Source organism: Myripristis murdjan, chromosome 17 (assembly GCF_902150065.1).
Source record: "Myripristis murdjan chromosome 17, fMyrMur1.1, whole genome shotgun sequence".
Lineage (NCBI taxonomy): Eukaryota > Metazoa > Chordata > Actinopteri > Holocentriformes > Holocentridae > Myripristis > Myripristis murdjan.
In genome coordinates this window covers 6,498,457-6,518,761 of record NC_043996.1, presented here as the reverse complement: position 1 = coordinate 6,518,761, position 20,305 = coordinate 6,498,457, and the positions used below count along the sequence as shown (strand labels likewise).

Genomic DNA, 20,305 nt, shown 5'->3' with positions numbered 1-20,305 from the left:
TAACTGTTTGATTTGTCTCAGTGCTAATCAAACAACTCAACACCAAGGAAACAGAACTGCAGAGACTTACTCAAGAACTGAATGAGAAGAACGAGGCAGATGCCAATTTGAGTAAGTACAGAGGGAACATGTTGTCCACACATGGCTGTGGAATAATCTCACATGTATTGGTGTATAATCTTTTTTGTGCTCCTCAGTTTTGAGAGTCATAGAGCTCCAAAACCAGCTGAGGAACATGGAGAAACAAAATGTCATAGCGAGCCAAACATCATCTGCAATAATTACTGGTGAGTGTCTCATTTCCTTAAAACCTTTTCACTGATTCATTGAAGTAATGATTGTCTGTTTCTTAAGCACAAGCAAAACTGTTTCTTCTAGATTGGAAGAATAAACTGAAGGCAAAAGAAGACGAGCTCTCTCAAGCTCAGAGTCAAGTCAGGGGTAAGTCCTGAGCTCTTGCTCTGATTGTCCCAACACATTTAGTTTCTACACCAACAAACACCCTCCTCCAGTCTAATGTCTCACACCAATTTTTATACCAGTCCTGCAGACACAGCTGGAGCGCAAGGAGGAGCAATGCTCTGATATCCAGATGAAACAAAAACGTGAGTTAGCCTCTATTGTCTTGTTGCTGGCATTTTGTTCTGTTTGCGGGATGAACAGTTTTTGTGTCCCTCACAGAGCTGCAGAATGATCTGGACACCAAGATGCGAGAACTGGAGGCCAAATCTGACACAGTTACTTCACTTGGTGAGGGATAGAACAGCTTTGCTCTCTTTAACCTGTAATATCTGTTCAACAAATAATCTTGAACCTGTCGATTTTCCCTGCATGGACACATTTGTGAGGGCAAGTCCAACTAAGTCTAAGGAGCAAGTCTAACTCTGATTGGTTCTTTTAGTTCTTCAGGTTTCTACATTAACCCAGCAGGTGGAGGCACTGAACACGCAGATACAGAGCACTGAGAATTCAGAAACCAAGATACAAGGTGAATGTTTGTGATGTGTGTACAGTCAGATATTGCCTACATGGAACTGTATGACACGATTATTTGAGGGGGGGGGGGGGGGCATGTTTAGACACATGGATGCCATGTCACAATCTAAAAGGATGTGTCTTTTCATTTGTTTTACACAAGATAGGCCATGTATTGTAATTTTTTATCATTAACATCCTGTATGTTATGTTGACAAGTTACATAAATGTGAGCGGTCCCAAAGAGGTGCTTCCATTGTGCTTCAGTAGAACGTCTGACTAAATACCTTCATCAGCTGCTTCAGTAATGCAGAACAGGATGTTTACTACAAAAAGTTAACCAGGCATTTGCAGAAAATACGACAATCTTGGTGTAATTTGGGGCTGGTACAATACACTCTTTTCAAAAAAACAATACATTCTTTTCTATCTTAGAACTTCAGAATCTTCTAGATGAGAAGAATAAGGAGTTGGAAAAGAAAAAAGCAGAACTGATGGCAAGAAGTGCTCAAGCAGAAAGATGTGAGTTGAACAAATTGAAGAGCACACATTTCTATCGATGTGATGAACACATTTTCACACAAATTTATCCCTGCTGGAAAGTAATAATCATCTCTGAAGAAACCCTCTGAAATTTCTTTTTTTGTTGTTTTTTTTTCCAGTTCTGGAGATTATTATACTACAGACAGAGGCTGAGACCTTGAGCAGTGCAGCTGTAAATGACACAGACTATGCAAAGCTTGCTGGTGGGTGGCAAAAAAATATCCTGACAGCATTCACTATTAGGAATCCCTGTCTCGTATCTTGACATCTTGCATCTTGTCATCCACAGAACTTCAAAAGCGCCTCTACAGTCTGATTGGGGGAATTGAAAATGATGACTCAACAAAAAAGAGTGAGTCATTAAAATGACAAAGCTACTCAGGCAGCGAATGGTTGCGTCAGCATTGACTACAGTCTTGTGCACAGTTACTAACAAAGGCTTTTTTTCTGAATTAGTGATAGGCATGGTGAATCTGCAAGATGAAATAAAGAGACTGAGACAGCAAAAAGAAGAACAGATGAACAGGCAACTGACCAAAATTAAAGGTGGGAAATGATATATTATCCTCAAATGTAGGTTGCACACTTGTTTGCATCCTTTTGCTTCAATAAAGTATGTCCTACATGGTATGAAGTCTCAGAGATAAAGTGGATGTTAAGAGGAAATACTTTTTTTCCCCGAAAGACCTGGAGAATGAGTTGGAGGAGAAAAAGACGGAGCTAGAAGAAAAGACAAAAGAGCTGGGCAGCAGTAAGACGACGGTTACAAATGTCTGTAAGTTCTTTGCTCATCTTTGGTGTCACAGCATTATCCTAAATGATGGAGAATGGAACTGCAGAAATAATGTGGCTTTACAACACCAAACCCAGCTCGCTCTTTCTGTTTTAGCGGCTCAGATTATGGATCTCCAGCAGAAAATCAAGCAGCTGAAGACTCAAATAGATAACCTCAAAGAAAGCAATGCTGCCACGTTAGAAGGTAAGGAGTTCTATGAAACATTATGGGAAGTGGAGAGGGAAAAAGAAATGCTGTGTAAATACAATATGGTATTCATGACTATGCAGAAATGCATAGTTTTGTTTCCTGGTAATGTGTTTACTAAGATGTTATATCCTTTGCAGAGCTGGAAAACAAACTCAGTGTGAAAGAGGGGCAACTACAAGACAGTCAACGTCTATTGAAGGAATCAGATGCAAAGAATTTCCAACTGAGTACATCACTGTCTTATGTATTCACCAGAAATATCATCTCAGTTTGTCTCTTTTTGAAACTAAATGATCTTGCTGTTGTTTATTTTTGTGTGTGGCAGTCATGGACATTACTGATCTCCAGTCAAAACTAAAAGAGGCTCAGAGAGAGGCAACCAAAAGGCATGAAATAACTCAAGAACAAGCCAACGGTTTGTTAAATTTACTCTTTCCTGTCAGCATGTCCTCTCATTAGTTTCTCTGCTCAGCAAACACAGACTTTTTCAATAATGTAAATATTCCAAACACTAACGCAGTAGGTACACATCAGTCACTATCAACCTGTTAACACTAACATTCAGTAACCTGTTTGTTTGAAATGAAGGGTAAAACAAGATTTCCCTGTCATTCAGTAATGGTGTTATTTCCCCTTCTTCTCTCTCAGAAATGCAGAAACAACTGAAGGCTCAAGAGAAACAGATTAAAAATCTGCAAAACGCAAACAACGGTTTGTTCTATACATTTCAAGGTGTTGAAAGTTGAGATTGAATCTTGCCATTTTGTATCTGATGCATTACTGTCTCAACCGAGCTGAAGAAACAGAAAAAAGATCTGGACACTTGCTGCTCTAATGCCCACAACATGAGTGATAGTGAGATGCTGGATATGACAGTGCTATCACTATCCAGATGTCAAGAAGATTTATTTTGATTTAAGCTTCATTTAAACAGGAAAGGCTCACTGAGATTAAAAATCGTTTTTGCAAGAGTGTCCTGGCCAAGACAGGCAGCAGCACAGATAACAGGGTTGCAGACATACATGAACATATAACAGGTTACAATTAAAATTGGAAATAAATGACAGAATCATGAAATATAAAAAATATTCATCAGCCATCATCACAAGCTGTCAACATCATGGATCATTAGACGGCTTCCCACTGTCACATCAAACGCAGGTGTGCTAGTGCTTGCCAAAGGCCAGTTGCATCTCCATTGTCACTTCTGGTCTTTGATTGTGATCGGTGTGGCTGTGTCAGGGCCAGGCTCCAGGTGCTAATGGCCCACCAAATACCCATGGGCCACCAGGTCTAACCAAGGTCTGAGGTGGAGTTAAGGGTCATTACTGGGAGACAAGTGCAGCTTGCTTCTGTAGCAGAAAAATAACAGAGAAAAGAAAAATGGAGAACAATCGGCAGTACTGCTCAAACAAACTGGTCTCCCGGCTTGTTGCCAAGGGCCTTTATTACCATCTGGCTTGAAGATAGCCCTTGCTCACAGTGGTGTGACAGTGGAAAGATGGCTATACAGAGGCAAGACAAACATCCACAGCTAGGTGTGTCTGCCTCCAAATCATTAAGGATTATTTTAAATGTATTTAGAAAGACCAGCTCCCCGTGATTCAGGTTGGTTTGTAACTGATCCCAAGCAGAAGGTGCAGCAATTCCCTTTTCCCACTTAAGTATGGGCTTTAGGGACAGATAGCAGGAAAAGTCCTGGGGGCAAAGACAGTAACGTCAGATCCATCAGTAAAATGGAGGCAAACCAAGAATAGCCTTGCAAATTAAAATATGCCAGTGCTTAACTTTATGGGAGGATAAAGCAGACCATCCAACCCGAGCATATAAGAAGCAATGGTGAGTAAGGGCTTCAAAATTTGTAATAAACTTCTGCGCACCACAGTGGACATGGCCATAGTCCAGCACAGACATAAAGGTTGCAGCAGTCTCTTTTTAGCCTCAACTGAAAAAACAACTTTTTTTTTTCTAAAATAAAAACCCAATTTCAACTAGAGGTGAAAATAAAATATAAATCAAGAAGCTGATGATTCACCACTCCATTCACCACCCAAGAAAGTTCAGTCAAAGAGACAAACAAGGAGTCACCTGATTCAGAGACTGATTATAATATCGCTATCACCATCATCTCCTACTTTTCTTTACGTGTGATTCCTAACTGTGCTGTAACTGTTTGATTTGTCTCAGTGCTAACCAAACAACTCAACACCAAGGAAACAGAACTGCAGAGACTTACTGAAGAACTGAATGAGAAGAACAAGGCAGATGCCAATTTGAGTGAGTACAGAGGGAGCATGTTGTCCACACATGACTGTGGAATAATCTCACATGTATTGGTGTATAAATCTGTCTTTTTTGTGCTCCTCAGTTTTGAGAGTCACAGATCTCCAAATCCAGCTGAGGAACATGGAGAAACAAAATATCATAGCGAGCCAAACATCATCTGCAACGATTACTGGTGAGTGTCTCACTTCCTTTTCACCCTTTCACTGATTAATTGAAGTAATGATTGTCTGTTTCTTAAGCACAAGCAAAACTGTTTCTTCTAGATTGTAAGAATAAGCTGAAGGCAAAAGAAGATGAACTCTCTCAAGCTCAGAGTCAAGTCAGGGGTAAGTCCTGAGCTCTTGCTCTGATTGTCCCAACACATTTAGTTTCTACACCAACAAACACCCTCTTCCAGTCTCATGTCTCACTCCAATTTTTATACCAGTCCTACAGACACAGCTGGACCGCAAGGAGGAGCAATGCTCTGATATCCAGATGAAACAAAAACGTGAGTTAGCCTCTATTGTCTTGTTGCTGGCATTTTGTTCTGTTTGCGGGATGAACAGTTTTTGTGTCCCTCACAGAGCTGCAGAATGATCTGGACACCAAGATGCAAGAACTGGAGGCCAAATCTGACACAGTTACTTCACTTGGTGAGGGATGGAACAGCTTTGCTCTCTTTAACCTGTAATATCTGTTCAACAAATAATCTTGAACCTGTCGATTTTCCCTGCATGCACACATTTGTGAGGGCAAGTCCAACTAAGTCTAAGGAGCAAGTCTAACTCTGATTGGTTCTTTTAGTTCTTCAGGTTTCTACATTAACCCAGCAGGTGAAGGCACTGAACACGCAGATACAGAGCACTGAGAATTCAGAAACCAAGATACAAGGTGAATGTTTGTGATGTGTGTACAGTCAGATATTGCCCACATGGAACTGTATGACACGATTATTTGAGGGGGGGGCATGTTTAGACACATGGATGCCATGTCACAATCTAAAAGGATGTGTCTTTTCACTTGTTTTACACAAGATAGGCCATGTATTGTAATTTTTTATCATTAACATCCTGTATGTTATGTTGACAAGTTACATAAATGTGAGCGGTCCCAAAGAGGTGCTTCCATTGTGCTTCAGTAGAACGTCTGACTAAACACCTTCATCAGCTGCTTCAGTAATGCAGAACAGGATGTTTACTACAAAAAGTTAACCAGGCATTTGTAGAAAATACAACAATCTTGGTGTAATTTGGGGCTGGTACAATACACTCTTTTCAAAAAAACAATACATTCTTTTCTATCTTAGAACTTCAGAATCTTCTAGATGAGAAGAATAAGGAGTTGGAAAAGAAAAAAGCAGAACTGATGGCAAGAAGTGCTCAAGCAGAAAGATGTGAGTTGAACAAATTGAAGAGCACACATTTCTATTGATGTGATGAACACATTTTCACAAATTTATCCCTGCTGGAAAGTAATAATCATCTCTGAAGAAACCCTCTGAAATTTCAATTTTCTTTCAGTTCTGGAGATCATTATAGTACAGACAGAGGCTGAGACCTTGAGCAGTGCAGCTGTAAATGACACAGACTATGCAAAGCTTGCTGGTGGGTGGCAAAAAAATATCCTGACAGCATTCACTATTAGGAATCCCTGTCTTGTATCTTGACATCTTGCATCTTGTCATCCACAGAACTTCAAAAGCGCCTCTACAGTCTGATTGGGGGAATTGAAAATGATGACTCAACAAAAAAGAGTGAGTCATTAAAATGACAAAGCTACTCAGGCAGCGAATGGTTGCGTCAGCATTGACTACAGTCTTGTGCACAGTTACTAACAAAGGCTTTTTTTCTGAATTAGTGATAGGCATGGTGAATCTGCAAGATGAAATAAAGAGACTGAGACAGCAAAAAGAAGAACAGATGAACAGGCAACTGACCAAAATTAAAGGTGGGAAATGATATATTATCCTCAAATGTAGGTTGCACACTTGTTTGCATCCTTTTGCTTCAATAAAGCATGTCCTACATGGCATGAAGTCTCAGAGATAAAGTGGATGTTAAGAGGAAATACTTTTTTCCCCGAAAGACCTGGAGAATGAGTTGGAGGAGAAAAAGACAGAGCTAGAAGAAAAGACAAAAGAGCTGGGCAGCAGTAAGACGACGGTTACAAATGTCTGTAAGTTCTTTGCTCATCTTTGGTGTCACAGCATTATCCTAAATGATGGAGAATGGAACTGCAGAAATAATGTGGCTTTACAACACCAAACCCAGCTCGCTCTTTCTGTTTTAGCGGCTCAGATTATGGATCTCCAGCAGAAAATCAAGCAGCTGAAGACTCAAATAGATAACCTCAAAGAAAGCAATGCTGCCACGTTAGAAGGTAAGGAGTTCTATGAAACATTATGGGAAGTGGAGAGGGAAAAAGAAATGCTGTGTAAATACAATATGGTATTCATGACTACGCAGAAATGCATAGTTTTGTTTCCTGGTAATGTGTTTACTAAGATGTTATATCCTTTGCAGAGCTGGAAAACAAACTCAGTGTGAAAGAGGGGCAACTACAAGACAGTCAACGTCTATTGAAGGAATCAGATGCAAAGAATTTCCAACTGAGTACATCACTGTCTTATGTATTCACCAGAAATATCATCTCAGTTTGTCTCTTTTTGAAACTAAATGATCTTGCTGTTGTTTGTTTTTGTGTGTGTTAGTCATGGACATTACTGATCTCCAGTCAAAACTAAAAGAGGCTCAGAGAGAGGCAACCAAAAGGCATGAAATAACTCAAGAACAAGCCAACGGTTTGTTAAATTTACTCTTTCCTGTCAGCATGTCCTCTCATTAGTTTCTCTACTCAGTAAACACATACTTTTTCAACAATGTAAATATTCCAAACACTAACGCAGTAGGTACACATCAGTCACTATCAACCTGTTAACACTAACATTCAGCAACAAGATTTCCCTGTCATTCAGTAATGGTGTTATTTCCCCTTCTTCTCTCTCAGAAATGCAGAAACAACTGAAAGCTCAAGAGAAACAGGTTCAAAATCTGCAAAACGCAAACAACGGTTTGTTCTATACATTTCAAGGTGTTGAAAGTTGACATTGAATCTTGCCATTTTGTATCTGATGCATTACTGTCTCAACTTCTTCTCACCCTTACAGAGCTGAAGAAACAGAAAAAGGAACTGGACACTTGCTGCTCTAATGCCCACAGCCGGTGTGATGGTGAGATGCTGGATATGACAGTGCTATCACTATTCAGATGTCAAGGAGATTTATTTTTATTTAAGCTTCATTTAAACAGGAAAGGCTCACTGAGCTTTCCACTGTCACATCAAACGCAGGCGTGCTAGTGCTTCCCAAGGCCAGTTGCATCTCCATTGTCACTTCCGGTCTTTGATTGTGATCGGTGTGGCTGTGTCAGGGCCAGGCTCCAGGTGCTAATGGCCCACCAAATACCCATGGGCCACCCAGGCCTAACCAAGGTCTGAGGTGGAGTTAAGGGTCATTACTGGGGAGACAAGTGCAGCTTGCTTTTGTAGCAGATAAATAACAGAGCAGCAGAAAAATGGAGAACAATCGGCAGTACTGGTCAAACAAAATGGTCTCACGGCTTGTTGCCAAGGGCCTTTATTTCCATCTGGCTTGAAGATAGCCCTTGCTCACAGTGATGTGACAGTGGAAAGATGGCTATACAGAGGCAAGACAAACATCCACAGCTAGGTGTGTCTGCCTCCAAATCATTAAGGATTATTTTAAATGTATTTAGAAAGACCAGCTCCCTGAGATTCAGGTTGGTTTGTAACTGATTCCAAGCAGAGGGTGCAGCAATTCCCTTTTCCCACTTAAGTATGGGCTTTAGGGACAGATAGCAGGAAAAGTCCTGGGGGCAAAGACAGTAACGTCAGACCCATCAGTAAAATGGAGGCAAACCAAGAATAGCCTTGCAAATTAAAATATGCCAATGCTTAAGTTTATGGGAGGATAAAGCAGACCATCCAACCCAAGCATATAAGAAGCAATGGTGAGTAAGGGCTTCAAAATTTGTAATAAACCTCTGCGCACCACAGTGGACATGACCATAGTCCAGCACAGACATAAAGGTTGCAGCAGTCTCTTTTTAGCCTCAACTGAAAAAACAACTTTTTTTTCTAAAATAAAAACCCAATTTCAACTTAAGCTGAAAATAAAATATAAATCGAGTATATGACGGTATTCAGGAATGGAATATTTCATCAAACAGAAATACAGAAACAGCTGACACAGAGCCAGCAGGACGCTGATCGACTGCAACAGCAACTGCATGAGAAGGATGCCAGCTTCAATGAGCTGCAGCAGGAGTTACAACGAGTGAGGACGGAGAAAAAAGACCTGCAGGACCAATATGACAGTATGTCCCACTCTCTGGAATCACTCACTGATATGAACTGTTCACTATGAGAAATTCCTCAGACACTGAATCTTACTTTAAACTTCACTCATATTCTGATTCATGAAACAAATTTGATTCTTAGGTCAGTGTTTCCAGCTTGAGATTTTTTTTTATCAAATAATAATAATAATAATAATAATAATATTTCCCCATCTCTCCTATCTCTTTTAGATTTGAAAGCTCAGAAGGATGACAGTGTCAAGCAGCTGCAGCATGAATTAGAGCAAGTGAAACTGGAGAAGAACAACCTGCAGGACCAATACAATAGTATGTGCCACTCTCTGGAATTGCTCGCAGATATTAATTCAGTCCATGTATTAATATATAAAAGAGTAAGTGGAGGAGTAGTTTTTGCCAAGATAGTCCTATCCAAATCAAGAATCTGAATCATCAAACTGTTAGCTGTGAGATTCTGCACACATTGAGTGTAAGGAATTGTTCTTGTTTTAAGTCACTTCACTGGTGTTCTGACTGATGAGACAAATTTGATTCTTACGTCCATGTTTCCACACTGAGATTTTCAGTAAAATGCAGAACAATATTTCTCCATCTCCCCAATCTCTATTAGATTTGAAAGCTCAGAAGGATGCCAGTGTCAAGCAGCTGCAGCAGGAGTTAGCAGAGGTGAAGAGGGAGAAGAACAACTTGCAGGGCAAATATGACGGTAGGCCACATCTCAATCTCTGGAAGCGCTCACTGATATGAGTTCAGCTGATAAAAGAGGGAAATAGAGCAGTAGTTGCTTCAGTCTAGAATCTGATGAATCAAACTGTTCAGTGTGAGAAATTCCTCAGTCACTGGGTCTGGTTTTATTCGATGGACAGATTATTCAAGCAGGGTTTTCTCATGTTTTTCACAAAACACGACAAGCAGGGCCATTTTAAATTACAATATCCACATGACCCCTTTGCCATTTTTATCATCTAAATTCCTTGAAGGACACACAATGTGCACTGTGCAAAAAATAAAAGTTTGATCATGAAGGTAACACTACTCTATGGAGTAAATAAGCTATGTAGTATAGTAGTAGAGTGTAGTGTAGTTTAGAGTATATTACAGATCCAAGATAAAACTGACAGAATGGCAGGACAGTGAGAAAAAGGCGCAATTACGAATCTGCCTGCTACTTCAGCACCATGGACAGCGCCATGGATTTATCAATTGACCCTTTGCAGAGACGTCACAATTATCACGTGACATGGGAAGCAGCGCCATGATGGACGGCAGAAGAACAGTGGACGTCAGTTTAAGACAAGGGGGCGCATTGTAGTTCGTGCCATTCCGTGCTTGTAGATAGTTTTTAGTTTACTTTTATGGTGGTAAGATGGTGATTTCCTGCTGTGCCGTGCAGTGTGCCAACAGGCAAGGCTGTAAGCCTAATCTAGCCTTTTACAGGAGACCTTTTGATGCGGACAGAAGACAGTGACGGGTAGCTGCTAACAATCATAAGGACTGGCAGCCGTCCAAATACTCCTGGATCTGCAGCGAACATTTTTACAAGGTCAGTTTCATATTAAAACGTTATCAAACTTATATAACCTTAGCTATGTTAGAGTCAGTCAAAACAAACTCAGTGTAGTTAGCTAACGTAGCTACCGTTAGCTAACAAGGACTCTTCATATTAGCTGGCACTCCTAATTCAGCAATAAGCCCCGAGAAGCCGTGGGTTACAGTGATTTTACAACGGCTGAGGGGCGTTAAGGCACAACGTGTAGCCGTTGTAAAATCACTGTAACCCGCGGCTTCTCGGGGCTTATTGCTGAATTAGGAGTGCCAGCTAATACGAACAGAGTCCTGAGAAGGACTAGCTAGCTAACGTTAGTAGCTAGCTAGCATCGCTACTAGTAAACAAACCCTACTTGAGTTTGTTAGCTAACGGTAGCTACGTTAGTTAACTACACAGTTTGTTTTGACTGACTATAACATAGCTAAGGTTATGTAAGTCTGATAACGTTTTAATATGAAACTGACCTTGTAAAAATGTTCGCTGCAGATCCGGGAGTGTTTGGACGGCTGCCAGTCCTTACGATTGTTAGCAGCTACCCGTCACCGTCTTCTGTCCGCATCAAAAGGTATCCTGTAAAAGGCTAGATTAGGCTTACAGCCTTGCCTGTTGGCACACTGCACGGAAATCGCCATCTCACCACCATAAAAGTAAATTAAAAAAACTATATACAACTACAAAATGTCACTAAGTCTAACGCGCCTCCTTGTCTTACATTGACGTCCACTGCTCTTTTGCCGTCCATCATGGCGTTCATATTTCGCGCGACTGGATCGTGACGTCACGTGCAAAGGGTCAATACACAGCACAATGAGGCTGCTGATATTTCAGAGCCATGCTCAGGACCATAGATTCTAACTGGCACAAATCTCAGTCAGATAAAGGATTGCTGATTCAGCCAGACTAGACTAATATATTCAATTAAACAACTCCTCTGCCCCTGCACTTGCTCTGTGACTAAAAGATGGAGAGGGGGGACGGTAAGTTAACAAGGGGGGGTGCATTTTGGCCATTTTACTAACACGGGATGGCATCCCCTCTCATATTATTTCACACTGCCTACTGACTGGGTCTTGTGTAAGTCACTCCACTGTTATCATGACTTTAGGGCAGATTTTAGGGCAGTGTTTCCACCCTGAGATTCTTGTTAAAATGCAGACTAATTTCTTCTCTTTATTATCTCTGTTAGATTTGGAGGCTGAGAACAGACAACTCAAGGACACTGTTAAAGGTAACTGCACACTGTATAGAGAACAATATGACATTACAAAATGCTCCCGGCAGGAAAAACAAAAACTTTTGCTGCTCTCTCCACAGATCTTAACAGACCGACGGTTGTGGATGATAAGACTGTCCACCCCGGTGAGTCACTCGTTCACACACGTCAATTAATTTTGTGGGATTCTGCAATAATGTTTGAATTGACTGACATTTTGAGTCTTTCTTGGAAACATCACAACCTGGTTAGGTGCTGTATAAATCAAATGTTAAGACTTTGCAGTGTCAATTTTCTTGTGAAAAGTTATTTGAAAAATTCAATTATTATTCTGCTACTCTTCTCTTTTTGCAGCCACTGTGGCTTTGGATCCAGACACTGCTCACCCAAGAGTGGTTTTGTCTGCAGAAGGCACCGAGATGGCCATTGCTACGACACCGCAGAACATTCTTGATAGCCCATCTCGGTTTAATGTGGCTCTAGCTGCATTGGGCAAGACTGGCTTCACACAAGGAAAGCATTACTGGGAGGTGTCTGTTGCTAGGAAGCTGTGTTTTAACATCGGGATGGCCAGCGAGTCTGCTAACAGAAGGGGTGCACTACAGCTCCGACCTCAAAGCGGCTTCTGGACTATAACTAAGAACAAACAGGGACAGTACCGAGCTTTTGATACACGTCCTAAACCTATTGTAATACAGGCACAACCTATTAAACTGGGTGTTCTACTGGATTATGACGGTGGCACAATCTCTTTCTACGATGCTAATACCAGAGCTCATTTGCACTCATTTACTGGCCAAACGTTCGCACACAAAATCTATCCATTTATCAACGCTTGTGAAGAGGAGCCTGGTGCAAACATGAATCCATTTGTCTTCATTCCTGTTAGCTCAGTGGACTGGTTATAGTATAGGGAATGAAGCAAGTGATACTTGACAGTACCAAATCCTATCTTTGTGTCTTCCCAGAAGGCACTGCTTATTACTCCAGTGATCATCTTTGTGCTTAATATACAAAAATCATTTCAACACGTTTGAATATCTCAGTATCATACCCACACAATCCTTTGTACCCACAGTATATGTTCCTGATTTTCTTTATAACTTTTTTTTAACCTTTGTAAATGCATAAAAAGGTGTTTACATCACAATTTAATGCTGAGTGATTTAAAGCAATAAATAAAGGCAAAGCATGTGAGTACTTCATTTATTCTTGTGGTTAAAAAAAAAATCAATATAATTAGAATTTTGAGAGGGACTTTTGATACAGCAATGCCATATATCACAAATACCTTTTTCCTCTTGTTGTCTACAAGTCAAGGTGCTTTATTCACTAGGCACAATACAGGACAGCTGCCTGTGACTTTTATTATCTTGAAATAAGATGTGAAATCTCACGTTCATGGAGTCATGTTATTAAATGATAGATCTTCTGCTAATATGTAAAGCATTATGCATTTGTGTCCTGAAATAAATAACTGTTTAATGTATGATATGGCCCTGAGTAAGCCGGTGTAGGGAACAGAAACAAAGTCTGGTGAAGGACCGTTCATAGTATGATGACCTCCGCCTTCAAATCTTCTCCACTCATTACCTAGGCTGACAAGAGTGGTAAATAACACAGACAAAAAAACATGTAAGAGTAATAATTGTCCATTCTGATTAAAAATGAGTCCCATCATGGTAATAGAAACATTCCTCTCAATAAAGGAAAACTGGCTAAGTGCTAACACAAAAATTTCTCATCCACCTCTTACTCATTTCCAACCAGTTTATCACCTGTTCTAATCGGTATTCAACACAATTACTGATCACACACCACAGAGGTATGCTCCAGTCCCTGCAAGGATTTTCTCTCCTTATCTATCAATCCCTTCCTGCTGTGCCAGCCACATTCCTGTAGAAGTGGGCAACAAAAACTGGGTCCCGCTCTTCCAGCATGTGGAGGAAACGATTCCTCTCCTCTTCGCTCCATGACTCGAACCACTGGGTCCACAGGCGCAGCTGGCATTCAAAGATGTTTGGGGGTCTGTCTTTAACCTGGACATGACACAGAAAAAGAAGCTGTTATGGAGTGGGAGTTAAAAAAAACAACAACAAAAAAAAAAAAACAATGCACTTGTGTATTGTGATTCTGTTTTTAAAACCATTTTCATAATATGTATATATATATATACACACACACACACACACACACACACACACACACACACACACATATATATATATATATATATATATATATATATATATATTTACTGAATTGATTTAATCGTATGAAGCTAGATGACATAAGGAATTCATTAGTAACTAAGTATGTCGTGCTGGGTTGTTGGTAAGTTAAGGCTAAATTTTGGAGAGGGAAAAACTGGCATGGCCACTTTCAAAGGGGTCCACTGACCTCTGACCTCCAGATCTCTGAATGAAAATGGGATTTCTGGGCAGCCACTAAGCTCTCCTTTGCAGACATGGCCACCTTATGCTAATCCCAAGCAGCTAGGGCCACAAACCATACAGCTTTGTGTCTTGGAGCTGTATAAATTTGGTTTGACTGGAAAGCTGAGATTCAATGAGGACAATTTCATTCATGTATGATGTTAGCCCACATAGTAGCCGTTTCATTGAGTTAAGAGCATTTTTTGAAACTTGACATCACTGCATACAATGACCTATAGTGACCTCTAGGACTATCACAGCCATGAGACTTCACAATCATAGCCTTGAGCAATGGTTCATGATCTTTTTTCTATAATGTACCCCCTGACCAGTGGGGAAAAAAAATGGTTTTGCTTCTTTTTCACTTCTTCCTCCTTGTTTTCAGCTGTATCACTGCTATGTTTCAACCACAAATCCATTTTCTTGATTTTTTGACTTGGCTTCCTGGTCATAGAGAAAAAAAAAACATCTTTGCTCAATGACCATGGCAGCAAATTTAAAAAGAGAAACACACACATTTGACAGTTTCAGGAAACCCAGAGGGAATACTACATATAAAATGTGGTTTACATTTTTTTTTTTATTAAAATTATTAAAGCATAGGCTAATTATTTTATGAATTATGCCTGACTTGATAACATTAAAAAAAAAAAAAATCTCACGCACTCCCCGCAGTACTCCAACATACCCCTAGGCGATGCATACCGCCCTTTAAGAACCACTGAACTAAAGGATAATTCAAAAAAACAAAAATCGCAGTACATCGTAATATCGAATCGCAATCCATTATAATCGCATTACATACAAATCAAATCGACACCCAACTATCTTGATGGTATCGAATCGGGAGATAAACAGAAAGTCCCAGCGCTAATGTTAAGTGTTACAGATGACACCACACAAGTCTCAAAAATGATCTCAGATTGTGGGTCTGTGAGATGCACCTGTAGGGTGTTGAGTGAATCCAGGAGGGTGCACACTTTCCCGGGCACAGCTTTCCCCAGCAGGTCCTGCAGGAATCGCTCTCTCTGCGGGGTGGTCCAGCCCAGGAACCAGCTCAGGACACACCGCTGCTCCTGGACGGTGACATAGGAGATGGGCTCCGGCTCTCCGCCGGGGGCCGCACTCTGAGAGGTGCACGACAGGTTCTCCAGGCTCGGCGGCCCTGCTGCACCCTGGGGGACCGCTGGGAGGTCCAGCAGGCTGGGAGCCGAGCTGGACGGACCTCTGACCCCGGAGCAGTGCGTGTTGGCCGTACCGTCCGCGGCTGTGGCTGGCATCATGTCAGCATGTTGGTTTACCCCTTGACTGGCATAATAAAACCACGACATCTCTGAAAAGATGTTGAACTGACGGCTTTCATCTGCTGTTGCTTTCAATTCCAACTGCCGCAGGAGAGACAGCGATAATCCTTCGAGCCATCAACCCGGATAACTCAATTTACCGCTCAGAGAGCTCTGCTCGACGTCGAGCTGGTTGTCTAAGCTAGCTCACAGCCACTGTCTTCCGGGTCAGAAGTCAACTTCAGCATTGCTTTTAACACACGACCATATTTCCCCCACCTTTTCTGGATATTAGTCACCTTGTCTCAGGCATTTCTGAGCGGCAGCTACGCTCTCCTCGGACGGCTAGCCGAGCCAGCTAGTTAGCTTTAGCTCGAGCAGCGTCCGCAGGCAGAGCGCAGGGCACGCGCTGTGCTGCAGGCGCTCAGGGCTGCGCAGGCCGTGCGCAAACACCCCGCTGCTGCCACTGTTTCCAAAAACGGTCACTGACGCAGTCAGATACATCTATCTATCTATCTATCTATCTATCTATCTATCTATCTATCGATAGATAGATAGATAGATAGATAGATAGATAGATAGATAGATAGATAGATAGATTTTTTTTTTTTTTAACTGATTTTTTCCAAATCAGTGTTACTAACAAAATTACTCCAGTAAAATGTTGCTGTGGCGGTAGAAAACATGTTGTCTTTAAATAATGCTCTTATTGTGGGACTTTTTTTTTTTTTTTTTTTTTGCAACAACATTGTTTGCAAATATATGAGGCATGAAGTTATCAAAACATAAACTAGTGCAATGTGTTAATTGAGAGAAATACAGCAAATATATATATTCCTAACAAAAAGATTCATAATAATAATAAGAAGACGGCCAATAATGATGGCGATGATGATGATAATGATGATGATGATGATGATGATGATGATAGTAATAATAATCATAATAATAATAATAATAATAATAATGATAATGAATTCACCTGGATTTTAAAAAAAATATTGCATACATTCATAGTGTTGTCACCCTTTTGTGTGCAAAAGAAATCACTGACATGTATTGTTTCAAGTATATGGAACAATACATGTACATGTATTCCTTCACGAATACAAGGCATTTTTATTGTCAATTTGCGTTTGTGAATGTGGAATTTGTCAAGAAGTTAAATATGAGTAATAAAAAAAAATGCCTTATCATCTTTCTCTCTACAAACAGACCAACCAAATATAATGGTTCTATAGAAAAAAGTAAAAATCTTAGAAAACATTGTTTAATATAAAATTATGAATCTTTCCACAGCCCATATGTAAATTTACAAGACCAAAATAATTGGGAGCCAGTTTCAGGGTGAAAAATGTTTCTCTGGAGAAATTTTATGGATCAGCTTAAAGGACAGAGGGGTTCTTGAACCTGAATATGACTTTTCATCAGGTGGGACAGACCATAAGAAATAGCTTTCATTACATAATTAAAGTCTGTGTTTGTTGCATTACACGATTTCAGAAAAAGGAATTGCAATTAAAAAATGAAGTGTTGGCATCAGAGGGATTTTTTACATAAATAATACCTTCATCAACTCAGTTTTGCTTGAATATAGATTTTTAGTTGTTTTTGTAATCTATCCACTACTCATATGATGGTTTTGTGTGGGGAAAAGTTATGTATGTAATTTGATCAACACACAGTCCTAACATGGAAATGATGCCATGCTAGGACCATGTGTTGATCAAATATAGATACATTTATAGGCAACTTGGTAATGTTAAAATTAACAAGAGGAAAATGAAGACCATCCAGATGTCTGAAAATATCGTTTGGAATGAAATACCAAATTGAATTTGGAGCTTTAAGACATTCCTTAATCCAGGGGTTCTCAAACTTTTTTGGCCCAGGGACCCCCTGGAGAGGTCAAAATTTTCCGGGGACCCCCTGACACTCGCAACACCGATAAGCATAATACTTATAACCACATTTGTACTCTTTGCTAGTTGATTAGCAGCATTAGCACATAGCCTCATCCAAGGGTGTAGGTTTGATTTTGACATTGGTGGGGACATAAAAGCGCTCCAAGGCGGCGCCCCTGAAAGTTGACGTTTTTTGCATTTAGGACTGCAATTTCACATCATGTAGAGCTGATCAAATAAACAAGCAAACAATCATAATCAGAAAAAATAAAAACTAGTAAGGGATTTACATTAATGTTTATACTGCATATATGAATATCTATACTGACTACAAGTATTAAATAATTCTGTACTGTTGTAAGTTAAAGGCAACTAAAGAAAGACAAGCAGGCAATTTAACTGAGTTCTTGTCTTTAGTGCAACTGTGCATCATACTGTACATCAACATCGTACAGAAACATCAATAAAATAAAACAAATGTTTGACACTGAATATCTAAATACAAACAGATTAGTGTCCATTGCCTTGCTCTTATTTGAAAAAAAAAAAAAAAAAAAAAAAATCTCTGCTGCTGAGGCTCTACATTACGGAAGCCCTAAAGGGCCATACATACATATATTTTATTTCCTCCGTTTTCTCGTGATAACGAGATAATTTTCCTGTTTTCCCGTGATAACGAGATAAATTTCCTCCGTTTTCTCGTGATAACGAGATAATTTTCCTCCGTTTTCTCGTGATAACGAGATAATTTTCCTCTGTTTTCCCGTGATAACGAGATAAATTTCCTCCGTTTTTGTGATAACGAGATAATTTTCCTCCGTTTTCTCGTGATAACGAGATATTTTCCCTCCGTTTTGAATGAATGAATGAAACGTGATAGGCCTGAGATTTCCATCATACGTGACATGTCATGCTGACTGACGTCTCCTTGGAGAGGCTGCAGGTTTTCATTCCAACCAAGACCTCCACCAGGTGATTTCACTGATTAGCTCCAGGTGATCAGTGAAATCACCTGGTGGAGGTCTTGGTTGGAATGAAAACCTGCAGCCTCTCGGCCCTCCATGGCACGTGATTGGTGACCCCTGACATAAAGCATAAAGCTATTTCAGCCTGTGTCAGGCCTTGATTGAACAGATAAGTGATGCAGTGATCAATATTCTCCTGCTCCTCTGACATTGCTACACTGACTGATGTTTCCTGCAATAATTTAATAAGACAATGGCTTTGTTTTCTCAAGATCTCGATTTAATTATCTCGTTATCACGAGAAAACGGAGGAAAATTATCTCGTTATCACGAGAAAACGGAAGAAAAATATCTCGTTATCACGAGAAAACGGAGGAAATTTATCTCGTTATCACGGGAAAACAGAGGAAAATTATCTCGTTATCACGAGAAAACGGAGGAATTATCTCGTTATCACGAGAAAACGGAGGAAATAAAATATATGTTTGTATGGCCCTTTAGGGCTTCCGTACTACATTTCTATAAGCTTGACATTTTAAATCGTGGTTAGTAAAAAATGGATAATTCCTGCTTCCCTAGAGACAAAAGGCCAATGTGCCTGATAAAAGCTCTCATGTCAAAGATGCACGCTGAACTATTGTTCTAACTGCCACCTGACGACATAAACAGTGAAAAAAACAGTCCGTGTGCGTAGCTGCTGGCCAACCAGCCAAACAAACTCCGTTGTGCACGTCCTCCAGCGCTTTTTTTTACAACCACATGGAGTGAGAGCGGGGACGGCCAATCACACATTAGCAAGAAACGGCAGAGCCAATCGATGAGCGATATTAGGTTAGAGGCGGGACTTCTAGCGGAGACCGGCTGTTAACCCTTTGTGTACCAGAAGAATTGACTAGACACTGACGGACAGAGGCGCTTTGAGTGTTTGTTGTTGCTGTTATTTGTGAAGCCGTGCGAGCGCCTGTGAGGTGTCATACCAGATTGCCTGATGTGTAATCACATGAGTAAGCTCCCCAAATCAATCGTGGGAGACACTTAAAAACGAACACAGTGTTTATTTCACAGTTTAACGCCCCTATTCCCCAAAAGGTTTTTAAAAAAATTAATAATAATAATAATAAAAAAATACATTGCCGTGAATTTTTTCGCGGACCCCCTGGCTATGCGTCGAGGACCCCCAGGGGTCCGCGGACCCCACTTTGAGAACCGTGGGTCTAGTCAACATTATCTTTAGTTATCTCAATACCTAAATATTTGACAGTGGTTTTCACTGGAATATGCATTATCTATATCAATGAGGCTGAAGATTTCACATTTTCCTGTGTTAAGATGCAACCCTGAAGCTCAATTTGGTGTTTATCCTTCAGAAACAAAACTGTATCATCTGCCAGTTGTGTAATTCAAATTACCCTCTGAAGCCACACTGGAACTGTTCAAAACCTTTAATGAAAGTAACTGTGCAACAGTTAGAAATCACACATAAAAACAGGGACAGGACAGCCTTGGTGCACTGATCTCTTAACAGGAAACCCTTTGAAATTGTTGGGATAGATGAATAAAGAGTGAGTAATGTCCTTGTATAACTTTTTCACTGCAGAAATAAAGTTTCCCCAAACCCAAACAAATGTAAAGCCTCATATATAAATGGGCGTTCCACTGTATCAGAGGCTTTAGAAAAGTGGAGAAATACAATGACCGTTGTGACTGTACATAGTCTGAACTGTCAAGTAGATCTAAAACCAGTCTCATAGTGTTACTTATATGTCAGTCAGCCATGAATCCTGTCTGGGT

The 20,305-nt window shown here is 40.3% G+C and overlaps 2 protein-coding genes across 2 annotated transcripts in view; one reads left to right on the top strand and one right to left on the bottom strand.

The window, feature by feature from the left end:
- LOC115374818 (uncharacterized) overlaps window positions 1–12,996 on the top strand; it is a 42,056-nt gene extending 29,060 nt beyond the window's left edge. Inside the window, 37 exon segments of the mRNA XM_030073949.1 lie at window positions 22–111; window positions 198–287; window positions 379–441; window positions 543–605; window positions 682–750; window positions 902–988; window positions 1,411–1,497; window positions 1,638–1,721; window positions 1,808–1,870; window positions 1,975–2,064; window positions 2,204–2,293; window positions 2,408–2,497; window positions 2,641–2,730; window positions 2,829–2,918; window positions 3,152–3,214; window positions 4,691–4,780; window positions 4,872–4,961; window positions 5,053–5,115; window positions 5,217–5,279; window positions 5,356–5,424; window positions 5,576–5,662; window positions 6,078–6,164; window positions 6,292–6,375; window positions 6,462–6,524; window positions 6,629–6,718; window positions 6,857–6,946; window positions 7,061–7,150; window positions 7,294–7,383; window positions 7,482–7,571; window positions 7,778–7,840; window positions 7,938–8,000; window positions 9,019–9,165; window positions 9,379–9,474; window positions 9,776–9,871; window positions 11,901–11,942; window positions 12,029–12,073; window positions 12,282–12,996. Coding sequence (XP_029929809.1) covers window positions 22–111; window positions 198–287; window positions 379–441; window positions 543–605; window positions 682–750; window positions 902–988; window positions 1,411–1,497; window positions 1,638–1,721; window positions 1,808–1,870; window positions 1,975–2,064; window positions 2,204–2,293; window positions 2,408–2,497; window positions 2,641–2,730; window positions 2,829–2,918; window positions 3,152–3,214; window positions 4,691–4,780; window positions 4,872–4,961; window positions 5,053–5,115; window positions 5,217–5,279; window positions 5,356–5,424; window positions 5,576–5,662; window positions 6,078–6,164; window positions 6,292–6,375; window positions 6,462–6,524; window positions 6,629–6,718; window positions 6,857–6,946; window positions 7,061–7,150; window positions 7,294–7,383; window positions 7,482–7,571; window positions 7,778–7,840; window positions 7,938–8,000; window positions 9,019–9,165; window positions 9,379–9,474; window positions 9,776–9,871; window positions 11,901–11,942; window positions 12,029–12,073; window positions 12,282–12,835 — 3,461 coding nt within the window. The 3' untranslated portion in view covers window positions 12,836–12,996.
- Window positions 12,997–13,117: 121 nt separating this feature from the next.
- Window positions 13,118–16,085, bottom strand: c17h14orf119 (chromosome 17 C14orf119 homolog). Its single transcript, XM_030075274.1, has 2 exons — window positions 15,307–16,085; window positions 13,118–13,966 (listed from the first exon to the last, which is right to left on the bottom strand). Exons 1-2 carry the CDS (start codon window positions 15,691–15,693, stop codon window positions 13,793–13,795), a joined length of 561 nt encoding a protein of 186 aa, XP_029931134.1. The 5' UTR covers window positions 15,694–16,085; the 3' UTR covers window positions 13,118–13,792.
- Window positions 16,086–20,305: the final 4,220 nt, after the last annotated feature.

Coding starts and splice junctions, on each gene's coding strand:
- c17h14orf119 (XM_030075274.1), bottom strand. CDS start 15,693: ATGTCGTGGTTTTATTATGCCAGTCAAGGGGTAAACCAACATGCTGAC. Junction 13,967..15,306: donor ATTCACTCAACACCCTACAG/GTGCATCTCACA, acceptor TGTCATGTCCAG/GTTAAAGACAGACCCCCAAA.